At 32.5% G+C, this 18,080-nt stretch overlaps 1 protein-coding gene across 3 annotated transcripts in view; it reads left to right on the top strand.

The window, feature by feature from the left end:
* LOC128555286 (FMRFamide receptor-like) overlaps positions 1 to 8,288 on the top strand; it is a 51,056-nt gene extending 42,768 nt beyond the window's left edge. Inside the window, exons 1-2 of one of the 3 annotated variants that reach the window (XM_053537277.1) lie at positions 1 to 3,486; positions 4,538 to 8,288. The exon at positions 1 to 3,486 is cut by the window's left edge and continues 178 nt beyond it. In XM_053537277.1, coding sequence (XP_053393252.1) covers positions 4,592 to 5,689 — 1,098 coding nt within the window. In that variant the 5' untranslated portion in view covers positions 1 to 3,486; positions 4,538 to 4,591 and the 3' untranslated portion in view covers positions 5,690 to 8,288. Of the gene's footprint in view, positions 3,659 to 4,537 lie in introns of all 3 variants that reach the window. The other 2 variants (XM_053537279.1, XM_053537278.1) reach the window with 2 other exon arrangements.
* Positions 8,289 to 18,080: the final 9,792 nt, after the last annotated feature.

Genomic DNA, 18,080 nt, shown 5'->3' with positions numbered 1-18,080 from the left:
CATATCCCGATCTTGATTGCAAAGTAAAACGAGCCTGTCTGGCATGTTGTGTAAACAGACAAGCAAATGTTGCGTTGCTCTGATAACATTTTTTCATTTGATAGGATCTTAGCTGTTACATAATCTATACTGCAAAATACTTATGCAATCAAAGTATTTTTGTATCATTTGTTTTAATTCAAATGCTTGCATTTTATAGCTTTTATAAATAATAAGTTCACCTTAACTGTCAGTATAAATAAATAAACATAATCTATTTTAGATATACGTTTAACTGTCTGAAAAAAAAAGATCATTTTCGTAGGTTTTTTTTAGCTGAAGGGTAAAATATTTGGATGAAAATGGACAATTCCGCTAAAACTTTATTATAGGATTGGGAGACCTGAGGTATGTATTATCTTCTGCAAACCATGCACTTTTACATCTAGCCATATATGATGCATGAATGATTACCACAGTGGTCAGTGATTTAAAAAGAAATTTATATAAACATCAATCCAATAAATCACCTGAGGAAAGTGTGACATTTTCGTATTGAAATGTTTCATAGTTTAGTGTATTCTTTTATGTGTTCCATTTGTATATGTCATACAACACAAACAATTTAGCTCTAAACAGTATACAGCTGCTCTATACAGATCTACAAGAGAAATACATACATAAAGCCTTTCATTCAATTTAAAACATATTACCACATGTATAGAAATTACTTAGAATTAAAATACACATAAATACAGTATAAGACATCAAGAGACATTGAGCTATATAAATTCTTTCAGGACCACAAACTTGAATTTATTTATTTAATTATTTTGTGTTTAACGTCGCACCGACACAATTATAGGTAATATGGCGATGTTCCAGCTTTGATGGTGGAGGAAGACCCCCAGGTGCTCTTCGTGTTATTTCATCACGAGCTGGCACCTTGGCAGAACCACCGACCTTCCGAGAGCCGGCTAGATGGCTTCCTCACATGAAGAATTCAACGAACCGAGTGAGGCTCGAACCCACTTCGATAAGGGGCAAGTAAATTGAAGACAACGACCTTAACCAATCGCCCCCACCCCCACCACCACACACACACACACACGCACACACGCACACACACACACACACAAACTTGAAAGACCCAACTGAGGGTTTATGACATGTCAATGACCTCAAATTAATATTTTTGTCAAATTACGACACAGCAATAACCCCACAAATTTTGGATTAGTATGTCTAACAAGGACTGTCCGTAAGACAACACGCTCGACTTTTCTCAACGCTTGACTCTGAATTAGGGTTGTGCCAGTAAAAGGGGCTTAACTCAATAATAATGTTTAGCATGCTGGTAAAATAGATAGATTAGTTTTCGCTTTCATTGATATAACAAGGACAGGGATAGGATTGACAAACGGTATTCAATGAACTATTCATGAACTATTCCACTCTATAAACAGATCGTTTACTTTGTGTAAAGTAGATTTAGGCTAAGTCTCCGTAACATGTATATATCATTGTTACGTTTAAATCGTCTCAGCGTGAAGGGCGCTATATAAATTTGGTAAAATAATGATAATAATAATAAGAGCGGCGTACCAAATAGTTTTAGTACACGATCGCTTCCCTTCGAGTGATACCTAATTACAATTGGACCTTTCTTCACCATAATTACATGTATTACCTGTTACTTTCAATTTTTGTTACTTTTCTGAAGTTATTATTTCAAATTAAGATTATTTTAAAGTAACGTCCTTCCAACTTATAATATATCAAATAATTTCTGTAACAAACTTAGGTTAACCTCAATGTGAAGTAGTCATTTGATCCAAAATATATATTCCTATATGATGTAACTTGTCTGAAAGATCGTGTTTTCGACCACATATCTTACTTTCCTGAGATCTTACGCTTAGATTTTCTCCCTAACCGTAGGTTTATTTACATAGTTATATGAAATCAATTTAAAATATTCTGAAATATTAAGACAAATGAGCATAATTGTTTGCTTCAGAGGTTTTCATTTTTCCATCATTTAGTTGTAGAATTAAGATCTGACAGTGTCTGTATGGCTAGAAAATGCAAATATCAACTGCAGGCCGGTCTCAAAATTTAACTACATAGCGATTTGTCTCATATTTTTTCACACATCCCTCTGTCGGCTAAATCAAGATCACGCTGACAGCATATATCATTTTTGCACAGAAAACACGATTTCGCTATACGAGTTTTATTTGATGAGTTTAAGTGGTAATGCAAATTATAACGGTGAATATTTTACCTGATTTCTCGGTCTTCAATTCCTGCGTCAGTAACATCAAAATATTAAATAGCAGAAATGTAACCCTTTTTGCATGTGACGGTTGCAGACCTGATCCAAGCTCAGTATATCGATCTGCGAAATGTATCATATTAAATAGACGGAGCATGCTTTTGTTGTCGAGAAATATGTAATCAGGTTTTTATGCTGCCTCACAACATAACGGTTATGAAAGAACCTCATCGTGAAATAAACTCCGAAATAGTTTAAATCCATAATCTTGCATAGAAAGTATGTTTTATTGAACGAATGTAGTAAAAACGTCAAACAGTTAACAAAGTTCAATTTTATCTAAAATTTCCAAACGTGGATATCTGTTCCTTGTGCAAATTCAATTTTCTTATGAACATTTAAAGATTTATGTTTCTTGAAGATGAAAACAAGTTTTAACTACTTAATATGATCTTCTCCATTGCTTTGCCACTTAAATTCGTCTGAAGAAATCCAGAATGCACTTTTGCAATGACAATACATGCCATTCATTGTGATCATAATTTAGCCGAGATAGGGGTATGCGAAAATTTATGACAAAAATCGCTATGTAGTTGAATTTTGTGACGGACCTGCACATGTAAATAAACTAGAAAACTATTGCCCTCATATTTAGACAGATGAAGATAACTATATAGATGTGCATGATCATTCTGCATGCTCGTCTTTCAGATTTCTGTAATGTATTTATCAATATTTACAAACAAATTCCTTTCATTTAGGGGAAATGATGAACTTTTAATCGTAAAGGTAATTGACAGGTTTTTAATAACGTTAATCTTAATTTGATTTCCTTCTTAACTGCTATCATCACTGATTCATTGACATAGCAGGTGCAAATTCGAAATAATATAGAGTATTTGATAAAACTAGAAATGAAATGAACTTTATAGGATATCGGCTAGGCATTCTGTGCAGTATAAAAGTAGGCGCGTGTTGGTTTTCTTGATCAAAGTAAAGACATTCTTTATCGTGGCGATTTATTAAACTACTCCATGTGGCAAATCGCAATTCTGTTAATGTCACGTGTTATTAAAACCTTTATTCACTGCAAAGGTGTTAAATTTTATAGGAATACGTGTTCTGAAAATTTTGCTTAAAATTATCAAATGTGTATGTACGAGCGTGTGACTACGGATAAAATTAATATCAGATAGTGGTATATACTGGAATAACAATTACAATAAAATGTAAATATTTTAAATATACACTTTATTTTCTGTTGTTGTTTTTGTTGCTGTTGTATATTTACAGAATAGAAGTAATCTTTTGGAAACGACCCTACAATACATATATTGATATAAACCTGTGATTTATATGAATGAATTTTGCACATTCTGCTCTTAAGTGCGAGACAAGCCGGTAGGTTTTATGCGATTACAGTAAGTTTTATTTTAAAGCATAATAATTTATCCGTAACATGATTTTATTGCCGAGGTATTAATTGTTTACATGAAAAAGATGTTTTGTTAGTTCTTGGCCTACATGCTTGATGCTGGATGAATTTGACAACACACTTATTTTTTCAAAAGTACACTGATAAACATTGCATAAAACGAGTATACTTCTATTAAAACTTACGCAATTTGATATCAATGAAAAATATGTAAACAGTAAATACTAGGTTTCAAAGTGCCTTATTCTTGCTGGGTGTTTTCTTATTTTGTAAAGGTAAATATTCTTTAGCCTAACCATTTGTAAATGTGAAGAATTACTCAATAGATCTATTGCCTTTTAATCCTAGCCAAAACAAGCATTTGACATTTTAACGCAAAATGTCTTGCATACGTGTATTTTCAGTTATACATTGCAGGCAAGGCAGTGTATCAAAATCATACGTAAGCCTTTCTAGAAACAGGGCATCAACATTTTCATACATTATGTAAGATCTTCAAAGCTGAATAACGAACGTTTTAAATTAAGTACTGATACGCTTGTTTCTGTTAAAACACGCATACGCTAAATTGACGTCACATTATCGGGCGATGACGTCAATGTCTTAGAGTTTACTGTTTATATCAATTTACTTAGATAGAAATACTGGATTTGTCAATGTGTGTTTCTTCTTTCTTGACAATATTAAATGACAAAAGAAAACGTGATCTTTTTTATAGTGTTAGTAAGATAAACCGTAGTTATTATATCTGAACGTTTCTCAAGTTCCTTATATTATCAAGAACCGCTACAAAAGCACTGTAACAAACATGTCCACCATCTAATACTAACGTATTGTATTTTCAGGAATAAAAGACGGAATAAAGCATTGGATTTCCAGCAGCACATCTAAAACTTATCATGCACGTGAAAGAGATGAACTTCAAGGTCAATTTAACTTATGGGGATGATAACATTCAAGATGATGGTGTAGACCACTTGTTACAGCTAATGTTTGTATTCTGGGGCGTCATTATGCCAATTATTGGCGTAACTGGAGTCGTCGGGAATATTTTAACCGGAATTGTTTTATTCCGACGAGAAATGAGATCTACAACAGTCTATTTCTTGAGAACATTACTAATAACGGATACTGGAATAATTGTTGGTGCAATCATGGGAGTATCAGTAATTTCCATCACACAGTTGGATTCTAAAGAATTGTTATTTAATGATGTGATTTACCCACATATTTTCACACCAATAAATTACTTTGTGATGGCTCTACAAACGTTGAATGTTTGGACAACTGTTGCCGTGACCGTAGAACGTTATATCGCAATTTGTTTTCCGTTTAAATCAATAAATATATGTAATAGACGTACGGCCTATATAATGATTGGTATCACAACTCTGTTTTCGGCCGTCTATAACATTCCGAGATGTTTCGCTACAGGAGTTACTACATGCGGTGATCGTTGTTATATGATCATAACTACAGATTTTGGCAAAACCAATTTTTATACAACTGTTTATAGCGAATGGCTGTACACAATTCTTATCTATGTTATTCCTCTTCTAATGTTAGGGGTTTTAAACACTCTTCTTATTACAGAACTGATGCGCATGCGTAGAAGAAGAAGTGTTACAAATAGTAAAGAAAACACAGAGTTTAATTTAAGTATTGTGCTAGTTATAATTGTAGTGGTATTTATCATTTGTCAGACTCCTGGATTAGTGGCACAATTTCATTTTCTGGACGCCGATTTTTTAATGCAATGGACATGTGTGAGTAACACTTTATTTGTGTTGAATTCGTCAGTGAATTTTATTATATATACCGCGGTTGGACGGAAATTTAGAACGCTTCTTTTGAAAATACTTAAAAAGTGTTTTTGTGGTCCTGGAGATTCCTCGAATACAGACAGAGAACTAACTACATTAACAACAATAAAAGACACATATGGAACGCGTGTAACAACTGATGAACTGACTGCTTTAAAAAACGATGATTTATAGTTTTATGTTGGGAGTATAAATGTAATACATGTATATATGATAGAAAAACTTCATGTGATCATACATTTCTTCAGAATTTTACTGATACGTATCCAAATGTCTTTCATTATTTATACCGTCTGTTTATTCCGAATTATTACGTCTTTCCTAAAATTTCTGAATGTCGCCCAGATATATTAGGCCCAGAGTATAGTTTGAACACGAACCAAAATATGCCTGTAATAAATCATTTATCATGGAATAATAATACGTATATTCTACTAATATATCATATTCCAGCTTGAATTGTCCCGCTGAGCAGATCGTATATCATTTATGATTGCAGATCCCAGATCTTATTTAATTGATATTGTATTTTCGTAATGGCCAGAACTCTCAGCCATACACATTTTATGATATAATTGCATGAAAGCGTCATAGGCGACAAAACAGATTCATAAAAAATTCAAGCATATACCAAAAATAATCTTTGATATTAGAATAAGGCGGATTTCACTCAAGGACTTTATAAACGCTCCATCTATGTGTTTGAAAGATTTGACCAAGGAATATTTATGAAATATGGTATAAAGGTGGTAATGTGTCTGTGCTAAACGAAGCGTGTTTTCAGCTCATAGAACTCATATTCTGGTATATTTTATATAGAGGATATTACATGAGTGTCTTTTCATATTGAATTTATTAAACAAGTTAAATAAAATAATAATAGCGAGTCACAAATGTAATATTCTTTTTATCACATGTTAGCTTTTTCTGACTAAACATCAAAAATGCTACTTTCTTTTACTATATAAACAAGTCTATTTGACCAACGTCTCCTGTACTGTAAACGACGTCGACGCCAAAGCTTTATTACACTAGTGTATTATCCTTTTTATGTAAAGGCTTTATTACACACCCGCGACGTCAAACATGTGATGATAGGATATATAAAAATTCCGTTGTCGTCACTGGAAAAGAATATCCGTTTAAGTCGTTACACCGTTAAAAGGTAAATAAATTGACCACTTTGCGAATGATAAAGGGATGAATTGATTTTAATGTTGCAACATGCCAACGTAGGTGATGTGGACGAAATGTAAAATGCTCACATGGTGTTGCCAAACGTGGAATCCTAGAGCCACAGCCTGTCCAGTATTATTTCGGTGACTTTCCAACACCGATATAACTGGATAGTATTTGGTGTATTACAAGCAAAGAATCTGAGAAACGCCTACTTTAAGAAAAAATAAATGTCAGCACTGATTTTAATGAATAGAACTTTAATTTGATAAAGTAGAGAAATTTTGAAAGAATTTTAATTTACTTGAACGACCCATATACATTTTGTCTGACTACAGACTGGCTTTGTTGCCTACAGTTTTCTTTTCTCTCATATACAGACAGACAGTCAATACTATTAAGCACAGTAATTAAGTAATTACTGTCCACGTTAGGAATGCATTTAACAAACTATCTGGAAGAAAGAAGCACGTGAAATTGTCATTCATTTGTATGTTTGATCTAAATTAAACTGTGCTGATAAGGATGTGCACAGTTTCATTTCAAGCAAGGGATAACATCAATCAAGTTCCGGATATTCTTTGACACGGAACACGATGCTTTCTATATGAGAGATGATATGATTGAATTAATATTGTTTCTGAAATATTTTAGGAAGTTAATTATATAATGAAAACGTTTATATAAATGTACAGGTCCGTCTCAGAATTTAACTAAATAGCAATCTGTCTCATAATTGTTCGCATACCCCGTTTTAGCGTGATCCTGATGTAGCCGGCATAGAAGTATGCGAAAACAAGTTAAATTTTTAGATAACCAAAGTTTTTTTGCAGTTAATGGTCAAAACCTGCAAATATAGTTTAGATGGTAAGCCATAACATATAAACATTAAATAAACGTAATTGGTTTCCGTTCAAAGATCTTATTAATTTCAAATAAATGCTTTGAAATAAAGTCAACAACCTCCCAACGATAGGAAAAGAAATGTATGACAACGCAATCCACACCATTACAACTGATAGATTTTATGTATTACAGTATAACAGGGATTGATTACAACAAAATAATTGAACAGTAATTTGTCATTTGTGTAATCCGTCTTTGTCCTATAAAGGAACTTGTCAGGACAAATCACAATAACTCATTTTGTCTATTTATATTTACTGAAATATAATGTTATGCATTTATGTTTAGTAAAATGGTACATTCTTTTCCTTTCCAGCAGCCTCTACACATGATTAAATAAAATGAAAAAATTAAGATAGTGGCCTTTTACATGATGTTATACTAGCATAACCGAACCATTGAATAACAATAGTTCATCATAAAAACGTAAATAACACTAAACAAGCATTTTCCAATTTCTGTATCAAATATTTGAACTTTCATCCTAGAGTGTGGTGGTCAGGACGAATTTCGGTAACTCTTTCCGACATAATCAGTGCAGCAGTATTATATATTTATGTGTTGGGTTTGTCTAATAGTCTATAAAGAAATAGTGAGATAATAATTCTAAGTTAGCGACAGCTATGCTAGAGAATATCTATCACGAACTGAAGCTTTATCTAAGTGCAAAAAGGAAACATTGATGATAAACACAAACTACGACAAGTTAATTAATTCATTGCTCATTATTTCGATCAGATCTGTAGTTATTGTGTCTAACATCAATACTGATTCTTTTGAATATTTTTACTTTAAAATGTTACTAGAATATCATGCTAATGTTTTTCAAAGAACCCAAAAATCGCTGTAACACGTGCGTGCGCATGCAATCATAATTATTCAGTTTTGTATTAACTACATTGAAATGCACACGATTTGTCAATATCAAATCCAATAAAGATGTACACATTTTCTTATAACCTTTTAAATAAAGTCTATCAATCCAGGTTATTTTCCTGTGATATACAGTTATTACAAAAAAAAATCATAAATCATTTAATAGTAATAAATGTATCATGATCAAGTAAAAAGTTACAGATGTTATAAATAAAGATACAATAATGTTAAAACACTGGTCTTGCTGAGTGAAATTCCAAACAGAACACATTGTGCACAACTTCACATGCTATATAGCACACATGCTAAATGACAATTTTGTGAGATTTGATGACTTTGGATCAAATACTTGGGACCATTGATGGACAGGCGGACGGACAAGGGCAATTCTAAGTTCCCAAATAATGGTTTGGGATACAAAAAGTTGAAAATGTTGCAGGTTCGGATTGATTGAGTCTGTTCCTGAATGGCAGTGGAAATGCATGTTACTGTCTACGCCACAAAACAAATACAGTCGACATGTCAAAGTATACCTCTTGAATTAGGGTTTGCTTAAGCGGTCCGAACAAATGTTTGGTAGAGCGATGGAATTGAATTCCTTGGCACATGGACTTGTCCTGACCTGGCTGCGCATGTTTAGCTAAGAACTAAATGTTCCAACCCTTTAATAACATTTTTACATAATGCCAAGCACTCGACATATGTCTGTCACTGTAGGCTGAAAGAGATGTACAAGAAAGATATGGTTGCTATAGAAGAAGCAAAACTGTCAATTTATCGATCTAATGATTAACAAATGACATAAGTGTCAGACAACAACCGATTCTTAGACATTCTGTTGCGAGGAAGTTAATATAACTAGGTCATGTTTTTGTATAATGTATATCGGTTGATATCTGTCATGTTCATATTTTCAGCTTGATTGACATCGCTCATGATTGTGCTTTTCCCATTATTTCGTATCTCAAAGATTGTGCTACGTGATATACCATTTTTGTGTTTAAATTTCTAGACCATAGAACACAACGGTAAATCAGATTCAATGGCATTTGAATTAGTATTAGTATGTATGGTAGAAGGTAGAACATCACGGAAAGTAAGTCACGAGAAGAGAGCAAAATATGCTGTGTACTGATAAAACAAGGACAAAGATGAAGTCTTGCAGAAAAATGCTACCGACATAGCAGACGAGTGTAAAATGTCGTTTCTTCAGAAAGAAAAACTAAAACATTATGGCAATTGGAAGTGCTGGTGATCGATAACGACAATAAAACTCCCACTATGAAAGGATCATTGTTTCTTAATTAGAACACTTCAGCCAAATGTAACACGCAATGCTGATATACGTTGTTCGCTGCAGTCCTATCGCTCGAGTTAGCTCATTGCGTGTATTTGTGTACATGTATATTATCTTTATTTTGCCGAACAGCATACGCGTATATCTATATATATTGCAAATTTCATTCACAAGTTTAAGATAGTGTTGTCTTACTTAATGTCACATTCGCATAATTGAATGACCAAATAGCAAAATTGAAAATAAAAGTATACCTAAATACAAAGTATCAATAAACATATGTTCATCTCTATAACAGATATTTAAACTTTAATCCTAGGACCGTCATGGTTTTATGTTAAGTGTTTATTGAGTAAGTTTGTCTACAGAAATGATGAAATGATAACTCTTTGTTATTGTCAACCTTGCTAGACAATGTTTATCAAATTAAGCTCTACTGTATTGCTGAAGCAAGACAAAACTGCTTAAAGGTGACCAATCACAACTGAGCAACATTTTATGACCATTTTCAGTTTTCATATATTCCGTCAGAGATTTATCTAAAGAGTAAAAACCCTGATTACATAGAATTAGATACCTATTACAAATGTATGTATTACTATTTTTATGAAACTTTGCAGATACCTCGTTTTTAATCGTGGTCTTTTTTATTTCTATATACTTCCTAGTTTTACATTTGAGTTTGATAGATATTGTGATATTTTAGCTACTTGAAACAAGATGCAAGTTTTAAAACAGCTTGTATCTTAGATATTCATCTATTTTCAATCTATCTTAGCTGCGCATCCACGATAGGCAGGAGATAGAAATGATTTTGAAAACTTGCATTTCTTATGAATTTAGGCAAGCATATGTTTATCAATGCAAATGTTTGACAAGTTGAATACAATAGTCCCTATATTCGCATTATTCCTTCGGCAACATATGTTTATCAAATTCATAATTATGCTAAAATAACGCTATTTTGGTTGAGTAACCAGGATAGGAAAATCATACTTTAGATATATATTTCCAGTCAATTGTTCAAGTTTGGAATTAATCCATTATCTGACAAAGATCGGAAAACCCACCTTTAAGACTGGTAAATCTGATTTTGTTTTTTTGTATTTTTTTTTTTGTATGAAGAAAATATCAGTAAATTAATTAAGAAAGAGTGACAAATCATACCAATGCAGTGATAAAACGATAGTTTAAAAGGTCAAAGAAACAGAATTACCATGTTGCTAATTTAAAGTGGAAATTGTGTTTAATGTTTATTTATAGTTGCATTTTGATTTGAAGAACAATACATAAACATAAAACAATCACTTGTGCAAAACACGAATATCAAATGGATTCATCTCCAGCCCACCTTTTGGCCTACTGTCAAAGCTCAAAGTTTTATTTGACGTATTTACATTCGGAATTTATTTACCATTAAAGATATTTTTTGACTGAGTGTTAGTAAATATTTTAGACAGCAGACATCCATATTTTTTGAGCTAAATAGCCCGTTTATTCAAAACTTTATTCATACATAACATATATACATATATAGATACATACTTCTGAAAAGATAAGTGAACAGAGAAAAAAAATCATTCAAATATACATCAGTACGTAATTCAATATAATATGTATAATATGATTATATTAAACAAAAAACTAAAAGAACATTCAAATATACATCAGTATGTAGTTCAATATATAATCATTGATTTGAGATAATTAATAAACGGTTCAATCCTTGGATTATGATTTCCTAATTTGCATTTATATATAAAGTATTTTGCTTAGATTATGATGTAATTATTATCTGTTGTATTGGAGATTTTGTTTAAGAACCAAATAAAATTTTGGAAGTTTAATGTATATCCTATACCTTTGTTATTTAAGAATTATCTGAAACTTGACCAATTGTCTTGTACGATTTCGCATTCCCAAAAGAGATTGTTCAAAGATTCTATCTCCATGTTACAAAAATAGCATAAGCTAGATTCGATTATTTTGCATTTATGCAGAAACTGATTAGTTGCTATAATCCTTTTAAGATATTTATATTGGAAAACCCTTAATTTTGAGTCTATACAACTAGAAAAAGTCGCACTATATATCATTTTCCAATTTAAATTTTCATAGACACTATTCCATTTAATTTCAGATTTGTTTATTGTCGTTGTGTTTTTTCTCTTATATTGTTTATATAGTAATTTATTTGGTTTTTTAACTTTCTGAATAGTTGCAAATAATGTCTCTGCCTCATCATATTGATTATCATTTTTTAGCTTTTCCTTCCATTCACTTGGAATATTAGAGACGATTGTATGATAATTAAGGAATTCTGAATTGTTTACATTAAACCTATTTTGAACTGTTACAAATGGCAAAAACTGATTTTTTTTCTAAAGTCGTATATATTTTTAATGTATTTAACTCCAGCTGTAAACCATTCTTTATAGTACATGGTTTTATTTTCATTTTTGATAAAAGAGTTGTTCCATATGATTTCATTTGACACACTTCCTACATCTGAGTTGAAGTTTATACGTGTTCAACTTATAAGTACGTCTTTTAGGAATGTGTGTTTTATTTTTCCTTTTATATCGTTTTCAAAGATGTTTGTTTCAAATAACAAGTTACCGCCAAATTTTTGTATTTCTTTTTTTGTATATATCTTTCCAGAAGCCTGTGTTTTCAATATTTGTTATGCGCTTTACCCAACTTGCTTTAATTGAGCTTATATATGCTATTATATATCTATCATCTTAAGTCCGCCTTCTGCATATTCTTTTTTTTATTACATTTCGTGCGATTTTTTTCTGGTTTATTATCCGACAGAAAAGAATATATACGTTTTGTTATATTTGTCAGTATATGTTCTGGAGGATTTTCAAGGACCGTCAAAGGGTATATTATTTTAGGTAGAGCGAAGGTCTTTATAACAGTAATTTTTCCAAGTAAAGTTAGTTTGTGTTTTTGCCATCTATTTAAGCAGAGATATAACTGTTCTAATATATTATTTAAATTCAACTCCACTCTATTCTTTTGATTTGTAAATACAATTTCTAGCGTTGTGGCTTTGTCAGATGTCCAATTAAATGATTTCATCTTGCAAAATATTTTGTCTGTGTGTTGTTGACTTTTTTGTGTTAAGTTTTAATCCGGAAAATTGACTAAATTCTTCGATTTTGCTTAGCAAACAGTTACAAGACTTTTCTGACTCATCTAAGATGAATGTTGCATCGTCAGCAAAAAGTGATTCTTTAATCTCATGGTTTGTTAGGGTTACACCTTTTATATGGGGCTCATGTTTTACTTTAAGAGAGAGAATTTCTATCGCTATGATAAAGAGATAGGGAGACCGCCATAAAATTTTAAGAACTATATGTATAAGACATTTCGTGTTAGGCCAATCGTCATTTAAACGATTTATACATTACCAAACCAAATCTGCTAATAAATTTACAAATAAAATTCCTTTTATGTATTTTATCTTTTGTTATAAACGTTGTCACTTTACACTCTACAATCATTTACATTTAAGAGAAAGTGTAAGGAAATCCGTTTACTTCCAGAATAAGCAATTATTCCTTTAGCAATGGCTTTAACATTTATTGCTTTTGTTTAACAATTTACTTTTACGCCAATTTAGTTTCATCAGAAAACATTTACTTAATGGGCCAATTTGGGATCGTAAATATCAGTCTGTTGTGAAATCTAGAAAATTGTTTTGTTTAAAATGAAAATTGATTCATCGTTTTAATATTTTAAGTATAGTTTGCCTAATAAATAGCGTTAGGTAATCTTCATTGAATTTAAATGCATGTCTTTAGGAAAACAATTGATCATGATCTCATTGATTTTGTGACGTCATTCTTTATTTTATATAGACACAAGGCATTGTGTAATCATGAACATTTTTTGTTGTTTTTGTTTGGTTTACAATCATACCGATACAATTATAGGTCACATGCCAACTGATCATTTCAAGCACGGACAGGTACCTGGATAGAACAACAGACCTTCTGTAAGCCAATTTGATGATTTTCTGATATGAAAGAATTCTAAGGCATAAGCGAGGTTCGAACCATTAGGGAAAGACCTTAACAACTCGACCACGGAGGCACCCTATTTATGAAAAATATTCCAGCTCTGAAAAAAAACAGTTTCTTTCCTCCTGACGATAATCTTAATGCAACATTTTCAAAGTCTGTAAAATATAAATCAGTATCATTTGTCTTTACTCTGAAGATATTAGTTTTAAAAGATAAAAGGTAAGGGAAGATGTCCCGGAAGCACAGTGCATCCCAAACACAGCCATAGATCCATGCATCGCAAAGTAGGCCAACAACAAAAAGAAGCTGTAACGGAAAAATATGTAGACGGGTTGCTTCTAAAACCCAGCAACTACATTATTTTAAAGATATGCAAAATACAGAAACATGGGGGGGTGGTGGGGGAGGGTAAGGAGTAGATAAAAGTGTCGGGTGTTTGGGGAAGGTGGAGCAAGGAGGAAAGCCACGTTCCTTAACCGCAGTATTCCTACAACATCACAGACACGCACTTACAAAAGACAAACACACACACAACTTGCATACACAGATAAAAAAGACAAGTAAGAAAAATCAATAAAATATACACACACACAAACACAAAAACAACAGTCGGGCATCACCTAAGGACGGCCGGCCAGTAATCATTCTAACATATTACATCACGCGTGAAGTGCGTGTTTCTTGACACAGTTTAGGACCATCAAGTATCTTTTACGAATTTATTATGACGTTGCCGTGTGGCGGCCGTAACAAGTCTCCCCAGAGCTGCTAAGTTTTATTTTGATTTTCTCAGACCGTTTTATGTTTTATGTTGCGTAAGTGGTTCTGCTTAAAAATGTTGGCTAAGGTTGTTCCAATACTCACTCTGTAAAACTTTATAGCTTTGGGTATTGACTAATCATCCCTTAGACATGGGGACTCCTTTTTGACCTTGTCTTTTTGGCAATTTCTGCATGCTCTCCTATTTTAATTCTAGTTTGTTTAATCCTGGATATTCTTGCATACCAGACGGGGATTTCCGGTATTTTTACCGGTGCTGGAAAAATCCATCTTACACCCCGGGGTGTAAGATGACTCTCGTGCTTTAAATGACGTATTACGAACTATATATATGTAGAAGATTTATGTAGTTATTTATATTTTATTTCGAAAAACGGAATAAAAATCCAGTACCTTGACAGTTCCTCTTTGTTCCTGATAGTATATTTCTCGATTCAAAACACGTTATTTATCAAAAATTCATAACGTTACGCTGGAACTGATAAAACAAAACCGGAACTAAACATTGTTATTTGTCTTTGAAACGTCATGACGTCTTTCGTGTTTACGGACGTTGATTTCCCGCGCTTTGTTTAAATACGCTGCGATAAGAAATAGTTCTAAAAAGAAAGCCGTTCAACTGATTTTATTTTTATTATTATATCTTGATATCGGTATGCAAGAAAAAGATTCTGTCACTGGTTATAGGTGCAGATGGGAATATCCGGCTCTCGGGTAACTGTTTCGGCGGTAACTCGGTAGGAACCTCGTTACTGCCTAAACAGTTACCCTCGAGGCCGGAAATTCCCATCTGCACCTATAACCAGTGAAAGAATTTTATAATGTTTTACACAGTCCTGCAACTTTAGAACATCGTGGGGACTAAGAGTGAGGAAAAAATGCAGCATTAACCTGTAAAAACTAATCAGTGGTGACTTTGCCACTGGTCTTACCAATGCGGTCTCCACCGGATCCCTTTATTTTGATCGTTTCGTCCTTGTCTGTATGTTTTACTTTGTCTGTGTATTTGTGTATGTGTTAATCATATACACATCCATATATACTCTGCTTTTGGGTTGCGTCTTGAGGAGGTTGGTTCTACGAAATTGTCTTTCCTATTGGACATTTATGCTTGATTTATAGTTAATAAAGCAGAAGCTGTTTGTCCTCATTTTCGTGTTAACTGTAATTTGCTACAAATCGTAAAATATTCATTCCTTCTGAATGTCAAGACTGTAAAATGAGAATAATAAAATTCGATCCTACTTTTCTCTTTGAACCAAATAAAATTTTATGTATCAAGTAGCGTGATCTTCAAAGATAAATGAGAACTACAAAATCAAGATTTAGGCAGTAACGGCAATCAATCAAACTGTGATAGGAACTTATGTATTTAATAAAGGTACATCTTATTATTTATTTCTGAACGTGTATGCCATGGCTCAAATCATTAGATCGACGAATTGCATATTTTTTCATCTATTGTTATAAAACTAAATAAACTTTTTTTTTTCTTCATTCACCTTCAGACTTACTTTACGAAAAATGTGTGTCAGGTGTTTGACATTTTGCAGGAAAAACACTTGTTAATGTTGTTTCTTACTTTTGTGTCAAATGCTGAAAGGTCGGGACAATATATAGGATCCTAGACTACAGAATACAGATCCGCCGCTCTCTCGGACCTTCTACATTTCTGCTTATAACAATAAGTAGATAGCAAAGGCGATAGATAGTTGTGCTTCTGAACTGTCATTTATTGTTTCAAAGTCACAGAAATATGAACGAAAATAAAGCAATGATGTTCGTATTACAAAATATATAAACTGGAGTATAACAATAAGTCCAAGTACGTAACTAAATACTAATGCTGGAAAGTGTTCCATTACATAGTGTCACATCGGATTTTTGATGAAGGAGGTGAACACTAATGAAAAAAAAAAACTAACATACTAGTTAAAGAGAGTTCTTTGTTAATCACAATCACCTGGGGAATGAATTTGTATCATAACAACCTAAATATCATCAAACATTTTTTTTTCATTTCTATAACAGTTATATACACTTTCGTCCAGCACACAAACTGCTTCTGATAGAATTAATTCATCCACATTCAGTATTCATTTACCTGGTTTGTCAAAGAACCTAACTCCACTGCAGTTTTTAGAAAAAAACATGAGCACAATGAGTAAAATTTAGATATGCAAAACCGGTCACATCACAATAATTCTAGTGGGCATGTTAATGCCAATCATTTTACGTTACCCACAAACTATCACACAGCATTTCACAAATGAAATTCCTTGCAATTCTTTGAAAGAACTGTATATAAATATTTCATCCTTTTATGGCTTTTCTCTATTTAAGAGTATTGCTAAATTACTTTTCTAAATAAATAAACAAAATTTAAAGTACTATTTGGCCAATTAATCATCCTTTACCGTTCCGATTTATACATGAATTCGACACTAAATCTTGCCAACAAAACGCTTTTTTGCTTTTTATTCTTTTTTGTTAGTTAATGTTTGTCAGAAAAATTAATTATTTGGCATAATTCAGTCTAATACAATTACAAAAACGTTAATAATATTCTATATTGTGTGAGCTACAAAGGTAATCTATGTAAAATCGAACATAACGCATGATACAAAATTAAGAAACCGGAATAACAGAAATAACAATGTCTTTCTGTGCATAAAATATATTTTATCGTGATTTCTGTCTCGAACGATACCAGGTTCTGAGAACTTTGTGGGAAAGACCATAATGTCAAGTAGAGGTTATAATTTTTTACACAAATAGTACTAAAATGGTCCCTGTGCTTCTGATAATATTGACAACAAGAGGACCATGATGGTCCTGAATCGCTCACCTCTTCCCACATGATCCAGTTTTGGGTATGACGTCGTTTTTTCTATTATTTGACATAGTGACCTAGTTTTTGAGCTCATGTGACCCAGTTTTGAACTTGACCTAGATATTATCAAGATAAAAATTCTGACCAATTTTCATGAAGATCCATTGAATATGGTCTCTAGAGAGGTCACAACCTTTTTCTATTATTTGACCTATTGACCTAGTTTTTTAAGGCACGTGACCCAGTTTCAAACTCGACCTAGGTAGTGTCAAGATGAACATTCTGACCAATTATCATGAAGATCTATTCAAGGGTATGGCCTCTAGAGAGGTCACAAGGTTTTTCTATTTCAAGACCTACTGATCTAGTTTTTGATCGTAGTTGATCCAGTTTCAAACTTGACCTAGATATTATCAAGATAAACATTCAGACCAACTTTCATACAGATCCCATGAAAAATATGGCCTCTAGAGAGGTCACAACGTTTTTTCATTATTTGACCTACTGACCTACTTTTTGATGGCACGTGACCCACTTTCGAACTTGACCTAGATATCATCAAGGTGAATATTCTGACCAATTTTTTTGGAGATCCATTCACAAGTATGGCCTCTTAAGAGGTCACAAGGTTTTTCTATTTTTAGACCTACTGACCTAGTTTTT

The sequence above is a fragment of the Mercenaria mercenaria genome, chromosome 2 (genome assembly GCF_021730395.1).
Source record: "Mercenaria mercenaria strain notata chromosome 2, MADL_Memer_1, whole genome shotgun sequence".
Classification (NCBI taxonomy): Eukaryota; Metazoa; Mollusca; class Bivalvia; order Venerida; family Veneridae; genus Mercenaria; species Mercenaria mercenaria.
This window is presented reverse-complemented; position numbering and strand designations above follow the sequence as displayed.